Source organism: Chrysemys picta, chromosome 20 (genome assembly GCF_011386835.1).
Source record: "Chrysemys picta bellii isolate R12L10 chromosome 20, ASM1138683v2, whole genome shotgun sequence".
NCBI classification, from domain to species: domain Eukaryota; kingdom Metazoa; phylum Chordata; order Testudines; family Emydidae; genus Chrysemys; species Chrysemys picta.
The window spans coordinates 2,812,480-2,831,329 of NC_088810.1; the positions used below are offsets into that span (position 1 = coordinate 2,812,480).

At 49.6% G+C, this 18,850-nt stretch overlaps 2 protein-coding genes across 3 annotated transcripts in view; both read left to right on the plus strand.

The window, feature by feature from the left end:
• LOC101947108 (interferon-inducible GTPase 5-like) overlaps positions 1–18,850 on the plus strand; it is a 370,729-nt gene that overhangs the window by 298,211 nt on the left and 53,668 nt on the right. The window lies entirely within an intron of this gene.
• Positions 17,316–18,521, plus strand: LOC101932672 (interferon-inducible GTPase 5-like). Its single transcript, XM_065574623.1, has one exon. It carries the CDS (start codon positions 17,328–17,330, stop codon positions 18,519–18,521), a length of 1,194 nt encoding a protein of 397 aa, XP_065430695.1. The 5' UTR covers positions 17,316–17,327.

The window sequence follows — 18,850 nt, forward strand, 5'->3', positions numbered from 1 at the left end:
AACTCAGCAGCTGGGACAGGGATGGCCACCTGCTCTTTCTTGCCAGCTGGGTCTGAAGCCGCAGCCTCCCTGAGCCATGTCCCTGGGCGTTCCCTCCCCACCAGGTTAGGGTCCTGATCCTCAGGCAAGGCACACCCCCCCCCCAAGGCCAGGGCGCAGTGCCCCTCGCCGGCTCTGACTGCGGGTCACAACCAGTGCCTTCTGGGGGTTGCTTGGCCAGTCCTCCAGGTCCCCCCCCATCAACACCTCAGTGGGCAAATACGGGTGTACCCCCACATCCTTGGGGCCCTCCTTGGCCCCCCACTTCAGGTGTACCCTTGCCACGGGCACTTTGACTGGTGTCCCGCCCACCCCCGTCAGGGTCACGTAGGTGTTGGGCACCACCTGATCTGGGGCCACCACCTCGGGCCAGGCCAGCGTCACCTCTGCGCCCATATCCCAGTATCCATTGACCTTCCTCCCATCCACCTCCAGGGGAACAAGATACTCTCTCCGGAGGGACAGCCCCGCGCCCACAGTATAAACCAAAAACCCTGAGTCTGGAGCATCCAGCCCCCCAGAGGAGCTGGCCTGGAGCTCTCCTCCCTCCTTAGCAGGTGGTACTCTGCCAGCCCCCCTGGCCTGGGAATGCTGCCTCTCGCCCGGCTGGGTCTCTACCCAGTCAACCCTCTGTGGGTTCGGTCTGCTCAGTCTGTCCCTGAGCCTGGGGCACTGGGCCCATATGTGGCCTCTCTGGCCACAGTGATAGCAGCCCATGTCCCATGGGTCCCCTCGAGTGGGTCAGATGGCCCTGACGCCGGATGTTCCCCTTTGATGGGGGTTTTCTGTATTTTCCCACGGGGAGGTCCCATGGTGACTCTCTCTCTGCATGGTGGTGGGACCGTTCCTTTGGGGCTCCTCCCTGCCACCCCCTGACCGGCTCTTTACAAACTCATCGGCCAGCCGCCCTGCGTGTCGCGGGTTCTCTGGCTTTCTGTCCACCAACCACAGCCTCAGGTCGGATGGGCACTGCTCATACAGTTGCTCCAGTACCAGCAGTTTAACCAGGTCCTCCTTCGTCTGGGCCCCATCAGCCCACTTGCTGGCGTATCCCTCCATGCGGACGGCTAGTTGCAGATATGAGATCTCAGGGGTTTTATCCTGACTCCGGAACCTTTCCCGGTACATCTCAGGAGTCAGCCCAAACTCACGTAGCAGGGCCTTTTTGAATAGTTCGTAGTCCCCTTTCTCTGCCTCTTCCAGTTGGCGGTACAATGGCACGGCTTTGGGGTCCAGTAAGGGGGTAAGGACCCGGAGTCTGTCCACGGGATCAACCCGGTGCAGCTCGCAGGCCGTCTCAAAGGCATCCAGGAAGTCATCCATGTCCTCCCCCTCCTTGCATGGGGCCAGGATGCACTTATCAAAGCTCCGTGCAATCCCGGGTCCCCCCTCACTCACCGCAGCCTGGGGTTCACTGCCCCTCAGTTTCGCCAGTTCCAGTTCATGCTGACGCTGTCTCTCATTCTCCTCCTGTTCATGCTGCCTCCGTTTCTCTTTCTCCTCCCGTTCATGCTGTCTCTGTTGTTCACGATCCTCCAGCTCTCTCAGTTTTAGCTCTTTCTCCCATTCCAGCCAATTCCGCTCCACGGATGCCGAGCGTCGCCGGGAGGATCCCCTGCTGGCCGGGGGGGTCACGGCGCCCTAGGTATTTGCTGGGCTCCTCCCCACCCTTCCCCTAGGCATAGGAAGGAGGGGTCTCGGGAAGCCCCCAGCAGCCGGCTGACCACTCCCAGCTGGGACAGACACTGGTGCCTGCGCTGCATTTGCCAGGCTGCTTCCCTGAGACACAGGGATCAGTTCATTCGCGCGATCTTCCGCCTCCAGCCGGGCAATGAGCTGTGCTTTGGTGAGCCTCCCAATGCGCAACCCCCTCTGCTTGCACAGCTCCACCAGGTCGCTCTTAAGCCGCTTGGCATACATCTTCCTGCTGGCCACTCACTGGCCTGTGTGCTCACAGCTCCCCACAGTTCCCAGGGAGACCCCTCGTGTGCCAGCCCTTCTCGAGGTCACCACCTCTCTGCCAGGGTCGAGCTGCAGACTCCTCCGCCCCTGGGACCACTCGCTGCGATCCCCCGGGGGACCCTGTTACTGCAAAAGTCCTTCTCGCTGGTCACACGCTCCCAGGGGTAATAACCGTCTCTCTCTGACTCTTCAGCACGCCTGGTCCCCGTCAATCCCCCTTCGTTTTACTGCTCCCCAGTCACTTACTGCAGGAAGCGCCATCCATGGGGTGCAGTAGATCCCGCCACTGCCACCAGTTGTCACGGAGTGTGGGGGAACTCAGGGCCCTGCACCCCCAGCTTCCTGCGATTCACCATGACTCTTAGTCAGCCAGTAAAGCAGAAGGTTTATTTAGAAGACAGGGACACAGTCCAAGACAGGTCTTGCAGGCACAGACAACAGGATACCCCTCAATTAGGTCCATCTTGGGGTCCTCGGGCACCCCAGCCCCCCTTGGGAGATCAGAGCCCTCTCTGCCTCCCAGCCACCTCACAAGCCAGCTTCTGAGACTCTGCCTTCAGTGACCCCTCCCACAGCCTTTGTTCAGTTTCCCTGGGCAAAGGTGTCACCTGGCCTCTAACCCCTTCCTGGGTTCTCATGTTACATGCTCAGGTATTCTCCGTCGGTCAGTCTCCCATTCCCCAATGCAGACTATCCCAGTCACACTCCCCTGTCAGCATTCACAGACCACAGTACGAACAGTCCCAGTTTGTCACACAAGGGGACAACAAAGACTCCCTCTGCTGACTGAGCCACTCCTTGCCACTGGGCACTCATCCATTACTGTACCTGTAATCATGGTGCCAGGATGCTAGGACTGTGCCTTAAGCACAATAAACCAGGCCCAGTGCCTTTGTCAGTGAACCATGCCTGTGGTCTTTCTTTCTGAGTAGTACTATCGAGGTCTGCTCAATCAACCAAACAACCAACAATATGCGCAGGGCTGGAACAGCATATGGAGAGAACACACACACACCAACTGGCAATAGTGGGGAAGGTGCAGAAGCAGCAATTGTTTGAGTAGAGAAGGTACATTTCACAGGGCTCCAACCCCCCCACCCCATCACATTGTTTGATGCCTCCCCAAAGCCTCCCCATTTCTGTTTACTGGCTCCAGGCCTGCATTATACCACCAGGGAGCTCCCTTCCCTGTCAATGACCTTGTTGGAGCTTGATAGTACCTACTTTCTCACTTATTTTGCCCAGGAATGGGAGGTTGGAGATGGGACCATGGGTCCTGGAACTAGGGGTGCAGAGGCTGATCCATGCCCGCTGGCTTGAAGTGGTTTCCATTGTTTACAGTTTGGTTCACTGGCTCTCAGCAACTCCACTATAAAAATTGTTCCAGCGCCCCTGGTTGGGGCAGCGGTTGAAAAGATCTTCTGGTTCATGTCTTGGCTTCCTGAGGACTGGATGATCTGTGACATTTCCCAAGGGGTTTGTAGGTATGCTACTCTGAAGGAAACATTATCTATTCATATTAGTAGTGGGCATAATGGACTTGCACCAGCCAGAAGGGGCATGGATCCATTTCACGGGTTGTGGCTCTAATATTTTTTCAGAGTTTCTGGAGCTCTGGCAAACGATGGGGTCCAGCTCAGTCAGGGATGGTGGGGTAGATAATACAGTCTGGTCACGGGGGGACATTTCTTTCTACTTAGCTAAACGCATGTTCTGTTGCTCTTATCAGTGAAGTACGCAGACAGTTTTTCACAGGCTCCATGTGTGGGTCTTGTGTCTGGGCTGAGTGGGCTGGCTTGGTGAGCCAGTTATCTCTGCTGGCTGTGATTCTGCTCCGTTGATCGCGGAGGAGCAAAAGTCTTGTTTTGTCTCTGTTAGTGCAGGGTCATAGTCTTCTACTTGTTGTTTGTGCTGGTGATGGAAGGATTCAGAATGGTTTTTACACCACTGATGGACCTTAGCCACAGGTACTGAGAATTCAGCCAATGTCACCTCTTCCACTGCTCCCTTTGTGGCCACGCTAGTGGCACTCACATTGGCGGTGTGGGTGTAGATCGTGGGCTTACCATACGTTTTGGGCAATTTGGTTTTATATGGCCAGGAACCTCACAGTGATGGCAGGCTACTTGCCTTCTCTTTGGGTAGGAGGGTTTAAATCCTGGCTCCCTTGTTTTGTTTTGTTTCAAATTTGGGGTTAGATTTATTTTCAATCCCCTCTTCACCTAGGTGACATGGGGGTTTCCCCTTCCATGGGTGCTGTGCCTCCCATGGGCCCTTAATTCAATATAGTCATCAGCAATTTCTGCAGCCTCTAAAGTTGCATATCGTTTTTTTGTCACCGATGTCTGCCTTCACCTCATCTGTACCCATCCACAGCAATTACTCCTGGGCCATTAGATCAAACTGTTTTCCATAATCACCTTCAGCGCCCACTCTCCATTTGCTCATAAAAATTACACATCTTATGTACATATTCAACATGAATGATATTGTCAAACATTCTGAAGTTTCTACACTTCACTCAGTCAGCCTCAGGGTCATCTTAAATCTTTCAATATATTTTCTTTAAATAGTTTGTACACCTGAGCATCACCGTCCTCCATATTAAAAACGTGTCTGCATTTCCCAGTTAATCTGGTGACGAGAATAGATGTCTGTTTATGCCCTGGAATACTGTGCATCCCACATAGTCTCTCAGCAGTGAACAGGAACTCCTCTATATAGTCAAAAGAATGAGGAGTACTTGTGGCACCTTAGAGACTAACAAATTTATTTGGGCATAAGCTTTCATGGGCTAAAACCCACTTCATCAGATGCATGCAGTGGAAAATACAGTAGGAAGATATATATACACAGCAAACATGAAAAAATGGTGTTGCCATACCAACTGTAATGAGACTAATAAATTAAGGTGGGCTATTATCAGCAGGAGAAAAAAGTCAGGAAGTCGGTGGTGTCTGGAAGATAGCTAGGAGTGCTGGTAGCGTAGGGCCTGAGGATAAAGTCTACATAACCAGACAATCCTGCTGTCAGGGTGCCAATGTCTGAGATGATGGGGCATCCAGGTTTCCCAGGTTTATGGATTTGGGGTAGCAGATAGAATACCCCTGGTCGGGGTTCTCGGGGTGTGTCTGTGCAGATTTGTTCCTGTGCTTTTTCAAGGAGTTTCTTGAGCAAATGGTGTCGTTCTTTTGGTACTCCTCAGTGGGATCAGAGGGTAATGGCCTGCAGAATGTGGTGTTGGAGAGCTGCCTAGCAGCCTCTCATTCATAATCCGAACTATTCATGATGATGACAGCACCTCCTTTGTCAGCCTTTTGATTATGATGTCAGAGTTGTTCCTGAGGCTGTGGATGGCGTTGTGTTCTGCACGGCTGAGGTTATGGGGCAAGTGATGCTGCCTCCCTGGTCACTCAATTACAGACCTAAAAGTCGCAATACTCCAACAAAAAAACTTCCAAAACAGACTCCAACGAGAAACTGCAGAATTGGAATTAATTTGCAGACTGGGAGTGGATGGGTCATTACACAAAGTGAAAACTATTTCCCATGCTAATTTTCCCCCCTACTGTTACTCACACCTTTTCGTCAACTGTTGGAAATGGTCCATCCTGATTATCACAACAAAAGTTTTTTTTTCTCCTGCTGATGATAGCCCAACTTAATTGATTAGTCTGTTAAGCCCACCCACTGCTAAAGGACCTCCTCCAGCTTAAGGGGAGGATTCACAAGGTCCGGAATCTCAATTAAGTATGGGGAACAACTAAAGATATAATAGGGACAGGAGTGACTTCACAGGGCTAAACAAAGGAAACCAGAGGGGGACACCGAGCAGAGAACCCGGACAGCGCCCACTGCTCCTCGAAGGTGTCAAGGGAGCCAGCGGATACCGCCCAGAGGAACTCTGCCTGGATGCATGAGCGGCCCAAGGATCGGAAATACACCTGGCAGTTGCAGGAAACGCTGGCAGCCAACCTCCTCTCTCTGGTCTTGTAGATGGCCATTTTGGCCAGTGCTAGGAAGAGGTTGACAAGGAGGTTCCGCGACTTGGTGGGGCCAGAGATAGGGAGTGTGTAGATAAGGAGGTGAGGGGAAAAGTTCAGCCAAAAACGTAACAGGATATCTAAGAGGAGCCGGAATAGGGGCTGCAACCTCACGCACTCCAGATACACGTGCTCCAGGGTCTCCCTCATGCCGCAGAAGGGGCAGGTGTCCAAGACGGGCAAGAACCATGCCAAGAACACGCCTGTGCTCACGGCTCCATTAAGAAGCTGCCAACTAGTATCCCACCCTGGTCCTGAAGCCTGTTGGGAATATAGGCTGGACCAACAGGGTTCAGAGGAGTTAGAGGGCTTATTCCTTCCCCCACCTCACTTTCCTGGTCCTTCTCACATGAACAGAGAGCAACAAAGGTGCAGTCAATTCAATGTTTATTGGGGTGAACTTCCAGCAAGCATGATTCCAGTTTCCTTCCTCAGTGTCCCCCTTCCCAGCTCTGATGCCACAGAGCCTTGCCTGTGTCCCTGTTCCCATTCCCCCCTTAGCAAAACATGATCCCAATTCCGCCCCACATTCCCTGTTCCCAGTCCCCTCTTACTTCCTGATTGACTGCAGACTATATAGTAAAACTTGAGTTCTGCTTAGCTAGACCTTAACCAATCATTTTACTGAAATTTAACTAACCAATCCTAACATATTATAACATGCAAAAAGCAACAGAGGGTCCTGTGGCACCTTTGAGACTAACAGAAGTATTGGGAGCATAAGCTTTCGGTGCATCTGAAGAAGTGAGGTTCTTACCCACGAAAGCTTATGCTCCCTGTACTTCTGTTAGTTTCAAAGGTGCCACAGGACCCTCTGTTGCTTTTTACAGATTCAGACTAACACGGCTACCCCTCTGATATTATAACATGATTATTTAACCAATTATATCCCACCACCTTAATTGTTTTACACCCAACAAAATTAATTACACAGCAGACAGAAACAATTACAGAACCAGACAGAGATTGTACAGACAAACAATAGGGAAGTAAAGTGTACACTGATAAAACAACAACAAAAAATAAGAATTTCACACCCCTGCTATTAATAAGTGAGTTCTTGCCAGACAGGATGCTATCAAACTAAGTTTTCTTTAAATCTTCTAGGCTCTTCCCTTTCTCTGGAGGTGATAGGAATACAGTCCTGTCCTGATAATGCCTTAAAGCCCAATAGCACCTTATTTCAATGTGACTAGTTTGGAATGTGAGGATGACCATATGCTTCCCAGCTTACGGCTACCTCAGTTGTTTAGCCAAAGGCCTGAGCCTAAGAACAGGGCCTCAGACTGTCACAGTGAGAGAAGGCCCAGACACCATCAGACAGTGATTTTGATTCTCTCTTTTATACCTCTATAACTAGCTAAGTGACAAGAATACACCTAAATTCTTAAAGTATAGGCCTTTGCAGACAGGCCTGAATATCTATATCCTAACACTCCACCCCTTCTTTTTCTTTTGTCGAGGTATTTCTGGAAAAGTAGAGGACATATGGTGACACATTTCCTGATAGGGCCAGGCATCAAGGTGGAAGGTGTTGATAGTTTATTTGTCCCACGGCCCCTTGTGTGGTATAGTGCCCTGCACCTTCTTGTGTACGGGCATACCACACCTATTTTAATTAGTGTTCCAGACTTCCCATTATAGCGGGCCCAAGAAGGTTGGGTTTAGGTTGTTTAGTACACTGGGGGGAGGAGGGCTTACTACATTACTTATAGGTTATTTTCATATGCAACGTAACACAAATACAGTTAACAATACACAATTTACAGCAACACCGAGTCCTGAGCACTGCAGTATGGTTCAACGTTCGAGCCACCACCAACGCACTGCCTCTCGTCCTTTGACGGGGTCAAGAGCTTAACGTGTTCAGTTGCAACAAGCTACCCCTGCAGGCTTTGTGTGCTTTTGTTGATCTTATAAGTTTATTGAATGTTCCCAGAGAAAGGGTTTATTGTTCAAACCAACTTAACCACTTGGTATGGAATCGGGCCATATGCCCTGGTTTGATTATTTACAACAATAACATTTACAGATGTATTTGTGCACCAAAGTTTAGATAGTAATATGTACATTCCCAGCAAACCCCCTCAGACACAGTACACCTAATTGCCCACCTCTTGCCCTAGGCCATTGGTCCTGCTCCTCCATAGTCATAGGAGAGGGGCACATTTAAACATCTTCTTTGAGTTACACCATTTCACACCCCTCCATTGATTCCCAGTGAGCTCCTCCCCTTCTCATTATTCCCATAGGGCTTGTAGGGCCCACCTTAGTGGCCATTGCATCTTCAGGCACCATGGTAGCTATTACACAGGTGCTGGCCTCCTAGTTGAGCATTTTGCATTCCCAGACACATTTTCCCCCCAGGTCAGCCGTCTGAAGCCATCCCCCACCCACGTCATGAGGTTTTTTGTTCATTGAAACACAACAATGCTACCAACAAGACAAACACCACAGACAAACAACAGAAAATATAAATCCATGGTATTATGGGTTATTTTTTTTTTTTTTTTTGCTGGTACCAGCTTGCTTGTAGAGTGTTTGAAAAACAAAAAAACCCCAATTTCCACCCCCGTGGTAAGGATAGATTATTGCTTAATAATAATACCAATTCCTTTTACAAAACTTCTTGCTAATTGCAGGAAAAACAGAAGAATTACCTCCAGGCTGTCCTTATTTTGTTCTGTCATTAGGCTAGTGAATTACCCCACTCACTGGTCATGTATGAAATTCATGAGTGGTGTACCTCAGTTTCCCCTCATATACAACAGACCAGGTTTGCAATAGTTTCTCTGCTATACCAAGTGTATAGGCACTTCAGGCCCTGCCCTCTCTCCTTCAGGGGCAGGTGGAGGACCCCTGCAGAGACCCAATGCAGTCATGGCCAAAAGAACTCCAGAACCAGCGTCCGGAGGTTGGCCAGGAAACCCGGGGCCGGGACCAGGGTGTTGAGCCGGTGCCAGAGCATGGACAGGACTAACTGGGGATGGAACCAGAGGCAGTGGCCTTGATGTCTGACAAGTGGGCAGAGGGGCCGTGGCCACCTGGGCGTACACTCTGGGGGTTGAGGGAGGGAAGCCCCCAGAGCTTGTGGAAGGGATGGGAAGGGAAGGAGCAGGGGGGCCACGACCGATGGCAGGGCCATGGCAGAGGGGGCAGTCCCTACCATAGGGAGCTTGATCTTCCAGGTGGAAATTTTACTCTTTTTCTTCCCTGGCCCTTTCCACCATCCAGGTGGGCTCGCCCAGAATTGGAGGAGACAGAAGGTATGACAGCAACAGGGTCTGCCACTGTGCCTGCCACTGCCAGTACCCCAGCAGGCAGTCCCACAGCAGCGGTCAAGAGGATAGCAGCAGGGATGGATGGAGGGGAAGGCAGAGGGCCGGCAGCAGGGTCATCCCAGGGGGTCCACCCACTGTGTCCCCCACCATGCTCCAAAGGGACGGGGATGAGGGTGAAGCCAACCACTCCTCCCCACTAGGCTGCAGGCTATGGAGGAGAGTGCCGAGAGAGGGGGCATGGGGTGTCAGTCAAGTCGGGGAAGGGGGACACATACTCACCAGTGCAGGACAGGAATATCAGCTCCTCTGGCTGCACTACAATATCACATTGAGGAGGGTGGTGAACAATGGAGCTCAAAATAAAAGGGGAAGGGGTACAACTTACCACATGGGGAGGGGACATGGGTGCACAGAATGAGGGGGCTGGACAAGGGGGTGGCAGCGGAAAGCAAGGGGAAAAGGGGATGGGCTGAAAGCAGACTGGGGGCTGGGCAAGAAGCGCTCAAGGGACTAGCTGCAAGGGCTGGGGCAGGGCAGGGCAGACAAACAGCCAGGGGCTAGGAGGAGACAAACAAAGAAACAGAAAAACTCCCAAGGGACCAGGATGGGTGTCGGTAAATACGGGCAACAAGAACAGGGGTGGGGTCAAACTGCTGCAGAGAGGCTGGTGGGCAAAGCAGAGGCTGGGGAGGTCCACCAGCCAAAAGCAACAGAGGAGGGGAGGGCCAGTCCAAGGGGGAGGGGAAAGGCATGTGCACCCACACAGGATTGTGCTCTCAGTCTGTGCCGGCTGCTGCAACACTCCCAAATGGTGGAAGAGGGTGTGGCAAGCAGCTGAGTGGAGGTCGGTGGGGCTGGTGGAGGCGAGGGAGATGGATCATGGGGAGGGCTCCACGCTGCTCCCCCATCTCCCCACAGGAACAAAGATGAAAACAGTCACTCAGTCCTGCAGCAAGTCCCCCCCACAGTGTCCTGCAGGTTTCTTCCCACTCCCCCAGCAGTGCAGGCCCTCCTCTTCCCCCCCATGGCAGCAGCAGGCTTCCATGCAGCAGCACCGAGGAGTCAGGCAGGCAGTAGAGACCCCACAGAGGGTAGCACAGTCGGCAGTGGGGTCCCTCACTTCCCCTCTGGGGATGAAGCCAGCAGAGCCCCCCCACGGAGCAGTCAGGGAGACCACCAGCTGGCAAAGCAGTGGCAGGGTGGGGGGATTGGCCCAGATGACAACTGAGGTGAGTACTCTGGTTCCCAGTGGCAGCAGCTCCACACCCAGCAGAGAGCGGTGAAGGCAGGTCTGTTAGCCCTGGGCTGAAAAGGTCAACTAGGGACACCCGAGTGCAATTAAGGGCTGCCTGAGACGCTTAAAAAAACAACAAACAAAACCTCCTCCAGTGGGGGAGGAGGACAAGGACACACACACACGCACGCTGCTGCAGGGCTAATGGCAGCAGGCAGACAGGCTTCTCCAGGGAGAGAAGCTGCTCTCTTTCCTACAGGAAAAGCAGCCAAAAGTGGGGCCAATAACAGGACAATCCTCCCACCCCCCATGCAGCAAAAGGTTAGGGAAATGTATCCCCCTTTTTTGTGTGTGTTTGTAAATTTGTTTCTTTTTGTTTGGTGGAGGAGCGCTCTATATGCTTGCCCCAAAGGCCTATCTTCAAAATACCAATAAGCAAACACAGAGGGAGAAACCAAACGGTGTCCAGAGGTGAGCTGATATACCCCAGGCCCTGACACCACCAGAAGGGGAAGTGCTAAGTCCGGCAAGATGGAGGAGGTGCCTTGCCACAGGAGGAAGTGGGTACTGCTATCTAGGAATGCCATTTTTCTCATTAAGGTAGTGAGAAGATTAAGTGTTGATTAAGCAGGGTTTCCAGTTCCTTTCAGCAAGGTCTTGTGCTGTAATAGGATTTGTATTGGGATTTTCTAGGTAATGATGAAATGTGGGTATTGTACTATCCTCTAATTCTCCTCCTCCAAGATCTGGATTTGGTTCCTCTCACACAAGCTCGGTGTAGTGTGAGTAGGTTTTTAATTGTCAGGCATAGGTAAATGATTTTTTGTTGTTTTGTAATAGGGTAGGTGTGACGTTGCAGTCTATATGATTTTATAAAAATAGGCTAATGGGTGAATATGATGTAACTGGAATATGCTTCATGCAAAAGGTCTCTTGTAAGGTATCATTACAAAGCTTATAATCTACTGAGTGTGATCATCCTATTTGTATAAATGTATCACTTTTGTATCTGAAATGAGAAATATGAAATATAACGCTGAAGGCCTATTGTAATTATGCAAAGCGTGGGCCATTAATGGTGGCTTGGAATCTTGATGGCTCCCATCAACCAGGACAATTGACTATGGATGGCTCTGTTTGCTTGCAGGACTTCCTGTGAGTCAGGCTGGGAGGAATGAAGGCTTGGGGTCTTACAGTGACATGTGATCATGTCACCTGAACTGGAATCCATCTTTAACCTGGTGCTTTTCCTGGGGGTGGGAGGGGTGGGGGGTGGAGACCCAGAGGGACAAAGGATTCCTGCCTTATGCAAAAGATATATAAATGGGTGGAACAGAACAAAGTGAGGCAGGCATCATGAGAAATCCCCTGGCTACCACCTGAGCTGGAACAAGGGCTATACCAGGGGAAAGGACTATGCCCAGACTAGGAAGGAGTCCAGTCTGAGAAAAGAAACTTATTGAAACATCTCTGAGGGTGAGATCTTATCTGTATTCATTTTTATTGCTGTATGAGGTTTAGATTTGCGTGTTTTGTTTTATTTTGCTTGGTAATTCACTTTGTTCTGTCTGTTACTACTTGGAACCACTTAAATCCTACTTTCTGTATTTAATAAAATCACCTTTTACTTCTTAATTAACCCAGAGTATATATTAATACATGAGGGGCAAACAGCTGTGCAGAACTTTCTATCAGTGTTATAGAGGGCGAACAATTTATGTGTTTACCCTGTATAAGCTTTATACAAGGTAAAACGGATTTATTTGGGTTTAGACCCCATTGGGAGTTGGGCATCTGAGTGTTAAAGGCAGGAACACTTCTGTACGCTGCTTTCAGTCAAGTCTGCAGCTTTGGGGCAAGTAATTCAGACCCTGTGGCTGTGTTGGAGCAGACGGGAGTGTCTGGCTCAGCATGGCAGGGTGCTGGGGTCCCAGGCTGGCAGTGAAGACAGGGGCAGAGTCAGGTGGCAGCTCCCAGGGGGTTCTGTGATCCAACCCGTCACAGTAGGTTATCCCATGCTACTGCAGTGAGATGCCTTCAACATCCCAGGGACTGCAAAGGGTGTTAAAAATGGGGCTGGGGGAGACAGTAGGAAGCATGGCCTCTCAGTGTTTAACACGTGTAATTCCATGGTTCAGTCCATCTGCTTTTAAATATAATTTCCTGCTCTCCATGGAGACTCTGGCAAAAGGGGCCACTCCTCGCCTACACAGGTTACACAGGAGACCAGGGCAGGTTTGTCTTGTTTATTGTGGGGCTTGGACCAGAATGAGCTGGTGCCTGCTCCTCTCTGTGCCAGGGGAACATCAGCTCGTTGCTTTAGGTTTCCTTCTGAGTCAGATGGATTTAAAAATAACCTGCCCCCCAGCCCCATTCCCAAGATAGTTCAGGTGCCAGAGCTCCCAGGGGGAGCCAGCCGGGTCTCACAACACAGTGGGCTGGGACCCGTTGCCCCTGGCAGCCCGCTGGAGTCACCAGCTGGGATCTCACCCACTCCCTTAGGCAGGCATTTGTCCCTGGGCTTGTGGGAATCTCCTTTTCTCGGCTAGTCCTTGAGCCCCGGGAGGGTCTGCAGGGCATGGGGCTCTGATGGGGTGTGTAGGGCAGAGGCTGTGATGGACTGTGCACGGTGGCCCCTCTGCTTGGATGGGGGCAGGAAGGGATGAACAGACATCTCAGGGATGTGGGGGGAAGAGGTTAACCCTGCACTGGAGAAACTGCAGAAACTGCCCATCCACTCCTATCTGGGAGGGAGTCTCTCACCTGGCTGTGGTGCTGAAGAATGAGGAAATCATTAAAGGCCAGGTAGGGTGAAGTCCGGGTCTGTTCCAAGGAGGAAAGGACTGAAACTTGCCCCACGCAGGGCTGGAGAGAGCAGGGAGTTGCTTTCACAGTCAGTTAGGAAAACCCCTGAGCCCTGTTGGAGGAACAGACAGTCAGGGACCAAGTTCCCCTTGGAGGGGAGTTGACTCTTCTCTCCTTTACCCTGAAGCCAGAACCTGAGCAGTGGGTTTCACTGGTCCTGTCCTACAAGCCTCAGACAGGTTTGTTTTATGACAACCAGTGATTTCAGCTGCTCTCTGGTGCAACGCTCAGCACTTGGGTCATCTACTGCATCGGTGACACAGCCTGACACAGGTATGGTACCACATGGGATGTAGGGGGCAGATCAGGTTGGAGGGGGGGAGGATACATATATTGTGGCTTAAATCCACAGCAGGTACCCAGGTATGTGTGTGCTGGGGGGAGAGGGGCTGTGGAAGGCTGGAGAGGCTCTAGGAGATCCAGAGAGGCAGATGAGGTATCCTATGTAGGGATGAGTCTGTCCCCTTTATTCTAATAAAGCTCCTTGTTCAGTGCTAATGTAATGCTGATGGGTGCCATCAAACTTGGGGATTCTGGAGCTTAATGCATGAGTCTCTACTGCATGAGTTACAAGCCAACTGCCTGTTAGCTAACGCTATAGAGCAGACTCATTAACTCTTTCTCTCTAAGTTGTCTCTGTGCCCCTAGATGGGACAGAACACCACACCCGGGAGGTGTGGGAGTTGTTCTAGCAGAGAGCATCTTCCCCAGACCCCATCCTCATACCTCAGGGAGCAGTGCTGGGATCTGGGAGGTCTCTGTAGAAGGGGCTTCTGTGAATCCCTTTTTAGGTTCCTGACTCTCACCAGGCATTGTATGAGCTTGGGCACATGACTTGGGGGCTCCGAATTCCACAGGATGGTCAGGTATGTGAAAGAGGCTGCAATGCTGATCTCTCTTGTCCATCATGTCCTTTGAGAACCTTCTGTGAAAATAATCCAGATTACATCAAAGAAATACGTGATTCCTTCATCCGTTTCTCCTCCTAACAGAAACAACCAGCAAGATCCCAAATATTAGCAAAACTGCTTGGGCCAAAAGGGGTAGCAAGTGCATCCAGGGAATCACCATTAACTGTGGCATTACAAACAACATCTCCTTCAGGCAGAGGAACCAGCATCAATTCTGACATTTGCTATGGTGGAGTGGTGGCAACTCCACAGCTACGGTTGTGGCAGTTTCCCTTTTCACAGGACGATTAAACTTTGATTTTTAAGAGATCTTGTAAAACTGATAAGCTACAGAAACATTCAAATGTACACAGTATTGGAAATGTTTGTGCAGGTTTGGTGCAGAGTGGGTTCATCTACACAGAATGAGAACTCTTTTTAAAATGCTGAATGGATTGCCTCAACTTTTTTTTTGGGGGGGGGGTCATTTTCTAAAAAATATATACAATTTTGGGGTCTAATTTTTTGCTCCATGCATATTCTACATATGCTAATGAGTCCAACAATAATCCAAACTAGACACTCCTTATACTTCATTTTTAATTTAAAAAAATCTTATCACTGAATGATAGCTAAAGCTGGTAGGTTTGTTTTTGTTTTGTTTTAATCAAAAAAATTGGGTTTCTTTCTGTCTTTTAAATCACAGCTAAGACTGCGTTTTGTGAGGTATGATCTGTCTTCAGAGATGGTATTAATGCATCAATGCACATATTGTGATCTAAGTTTATTAGCATGTGATCTTTGCTGCATAAATCACAGATATTATACTTGTTGTGTCCTGTATTTGGGGGGTTTGTGTTCCGTCTGGGAGCAATGTGAACTTCCTGCAACATTTTTTGTCTTGATTAATATTGTGATAATTTGTGATGAAATGGGACTGCTATGCCTTTTAGTCCTTTACTACGTATTGTTGAGGTCCCTACTACATATTTAAAGTTTCAGAGGCTGATCTTTTCCATTACATCTGGTTTTCCACCTCTCTCAGGAAATTAAATATATGAAGGGTTTTTCTATGTAATGCACGATCATCAAATAAAAGCAAAGCGCTCACCTTCTGCATATGTTTCTGTGGCTTCTTTCAAAGAAATCACTGTGGGGTGGTATTATAATTGCTGGGAAGCACCATTCCACTGGAGATCTTTGGTAGAACGTTTCCCTACAGCTCAACTGATGTGGAGAGACTAAACCCAGGAATAAGCCAGAAGGTTCATTGCAGTTGTTTAGCTGTTCATGCTAGGGATAAGCGGCAAGGTATGTATGGCAATGTTTTGAAAATACAGTTGTGACACTACACCCCATATTCTTTATAGTGATATTATTATGACATGAATATGGCACAATTATGATGTATTTTATGCAAGATAGATCATGTAAGATTTCATTGGAAAGGTTATGATTTACTGAATAGACTATCCTACTTGTATGCATGTATCATTTTGGTATCTGAAGTTAGGAATATTGTCTATGTATCTATTACAAATGTGTTTACACCTGGGGAACGCCCACTAGGCAAAAGACTGTCAGTCTAGATGGCTGTCTGGGAAGGGCCCATTCAAGTCAATGGACCATTAGGGAGAAAAATTGGTCTTAGGAGAAGTTAGTCTACTACCAGGGAACATTCCTGAGGATGCTACGAACAGCCTCCGAGTTTTGGCTGCTATGGCAGTACAGGGGCATGTGACCAGGCCACCTGGTGCTGGACTCCATTTTGGAATACCAGTGTTTTTCCACTGAAAGACGGGGGAACCAAGCTTGGAAACAAAAGGTTCCGGTCATATGCAAAAGCTATTTAATGCAGGGGAGTGACATCATCATTATTCTTCGCTGACTCCCCACCCGAAAGAGACTCTTGGAATCACCTGAGGAACGAGGACTGAACTGGGAGGAAGTGCTTGAGAAGGATTTTTTTTAACCTGTGAAAGGAATACCTTGTGTTTAAGCTGCAAGCCAGTACAGCTGGTCCCTTACGAATGTCAGCAGCTCGCTTAAATCATTGGTTAGGGTGAGAATTTGCTACTTCTATCCAATCTCTTTAGGATATTGAGTTCAGGATGCACTTTTGTTTATTTGCTAGCTTTGATCTGTTTGCTGTCCCTTATAATCACTTAAAATCTCTTTTGTAGTTAATAAACATGTGTTTTGCTTTATCACGAATCTGTGTGTGGGCACTAAAACTTGGGCAGAAAGCTGTTGCCTAGTCCTCTCCACATTGAGGGAGGGGGCGAATTTCACGAGCTTACACTGTACATTCGCTGTGCAGCGCACGACAGTATAATTTTGGGTTTACACTCCGGGTGGAGGGGGGGTGCTCATGAGCTGCTGGGCAGTTCCTTAGTTGTAGCCTCCCCATGCAGAGCTGATCACAGCAGCCTGTAAGTTCTGCAGCTGGGTGTGTCCCTACCTGTGTGAATCCTGGTGAAAGAGCAAGTTTGGAGAGCTTTGCAACTTGTCACAGCAGCACAATGTGAGAGGGAACCCAGGCTGGTGGGACAGGGGGACTTAGTGGTACCCCAGTTCCAGTTGGCACCCTGGGAGGAACCTGTCACAGCAATGTACGGAGCAGATGGTTTTGAACTGAACTTTAGCTGTTGATTTCCCCCTTTGATTAATTTAAACATCCCAGAGCATCTGCTATTGCTAAAGGTTGGGTGTTTGCTTTTAGGATAATCAGACTGTGTTAAACTTCATTATAATATGGAGATATACCAATCTCATAGAACTGGAAGGGACCTTGAAAGGTCGTCAAGTCCAGTCCCCTGCCTTCACAGCAGGACCAAGTACTGTCCCTCATAACCTCATACAGCTAAAATTGATGTCAAAGTTAACCTTTCTCCCCCCAACCAATTGCAACCTGATTTGATTTATCCTGATTAAAAAATAAATCACTGGAATTTTTCTTTTCCTTTTTCTAAGATCTGTAGCAAGAGCAACTGAGCCACTGCCAAAGGTTGCCATGGCTGGTAGACTCTCCAGAACAGAAATAGAAGAACTACAGGCCGTAGTTGAGACAGGAAACCTCATGGCAGCAGCTGCTAAACTTCAGGAGAAGCTAAAGTCATTAGAAAACACCCCACTGGATATCGCCATCACAGGACCATCAGGTTCAGGGAAATCATCCTTCGTCAATGCCATCCTGGGCCTGCATGATGATGATGAAGGTGCTGCTGAGACTGGAGTAACCCAAAAAACGATGAAGCCAAATGCTTACCCACACCCCAAACTCTCAAGTGTAACAATATGGGACCTGCCAGGAATTGGGACACCGAACTTTCAGCCAGACAAATACCTCAAGCAGGTACATTTCAACAACTATGACTTCTTCATCATCATGGCCTCAGAGCGCTTCACTTCCCACCACACCAACCTCGCCCAGGAGATTCAGAAGATGGGGAAGAGGTTTTACTACGTGCGCTCCAAAGTGGATGCTGATTTGAATGCTGAAAGAAGGAAGAGGCATTTCAGCAAGGAGAAAACCCTGCATAAGATAAGGGAGGACTGCATAGAGAACCTGAGAGCAGTGGGTGAGGCCTCCCCACAGGTTTTCCTGCTTTGCAACTGGGAACTGGCTGACTACGATTTCCAGCTCCTGCAGGAGACACTGGAGAATGAGCTGGATGCGCAGAAGAGACACGTGTTCATCCTGGCCATGCCCAACATCTCGGCAAAGATCCTGGAGAAGAAAAAGGCTGCACTGCAGAAGCATATTTGGGAAGCGGCCATCGTGTCATGTGTTGTCGGTGCTGTTCCTGTTCCAGGCCCCTCTTTCGTCTGTAATGTAGCCCTCTTGGTGTCTCACATGATTCTTTACAGTGTGGCCTTTGGCTTGGATGACGAGTCTCTCACTAGACTGGCTGAGCAGGTTGACAAGCCCGTTGCAGAGCTGAAATCGGCTATCAAAAAGTCTCCACTGGCCTCAGAAATAACACACAACTTTGCACAGACTCTGCTTTCCAGATCTGCATGTGGTGCACTGATGGTAGCTGAATTTCTTCTGAAGTTTATCCCTGCCCTTGGCTCACTAGCCGGCGGAGGAATTTCTCTTGTGACCACAGGCTACATGCTAAAGAACTTTCTGGATGAGGCTGCAGAAGATGCTCAGAAAGTTCTGGCCAAGGCTCTTGAACCCAAAGCTAAAGAGTTCAAATAACAGCAATAAGACCACCTATGCCTGTGCATAGAAAATCAGACATGCCCAGCCCAGCCCTGCCAGAATCTCTAGATGTGGGTGAGCCCAAAAAAACTGAACAAAAACAAAACTGCACCCAAAACGGCCAAACAGCACCTACACTTCCACATTTAAAGCCCCCAAGTGCTTAAGTTTCTGCCAGTGAGCAGGCGCACAGCCGCATCAGTCTAGGTGCTCATGAACCTGCCTCACGCCGACACCCCAGAGGGTTCCATTCCCTCATCTGTCTGGCCTGCAGGGCCCGATCCAGGAGGTGTTCTCAGGACGCACCCAGGGCCGCCCAGAGGATT

Excerpts from the sequence above, each read along its gene's own strand:
- LOC101932672 (XM_065574623.1), top strand. The coding sequence starts at position 17,328 with ATGGCTGGTAGACTCTCCAGAACAGAAATAGAAGAACTACAGGCCGTA.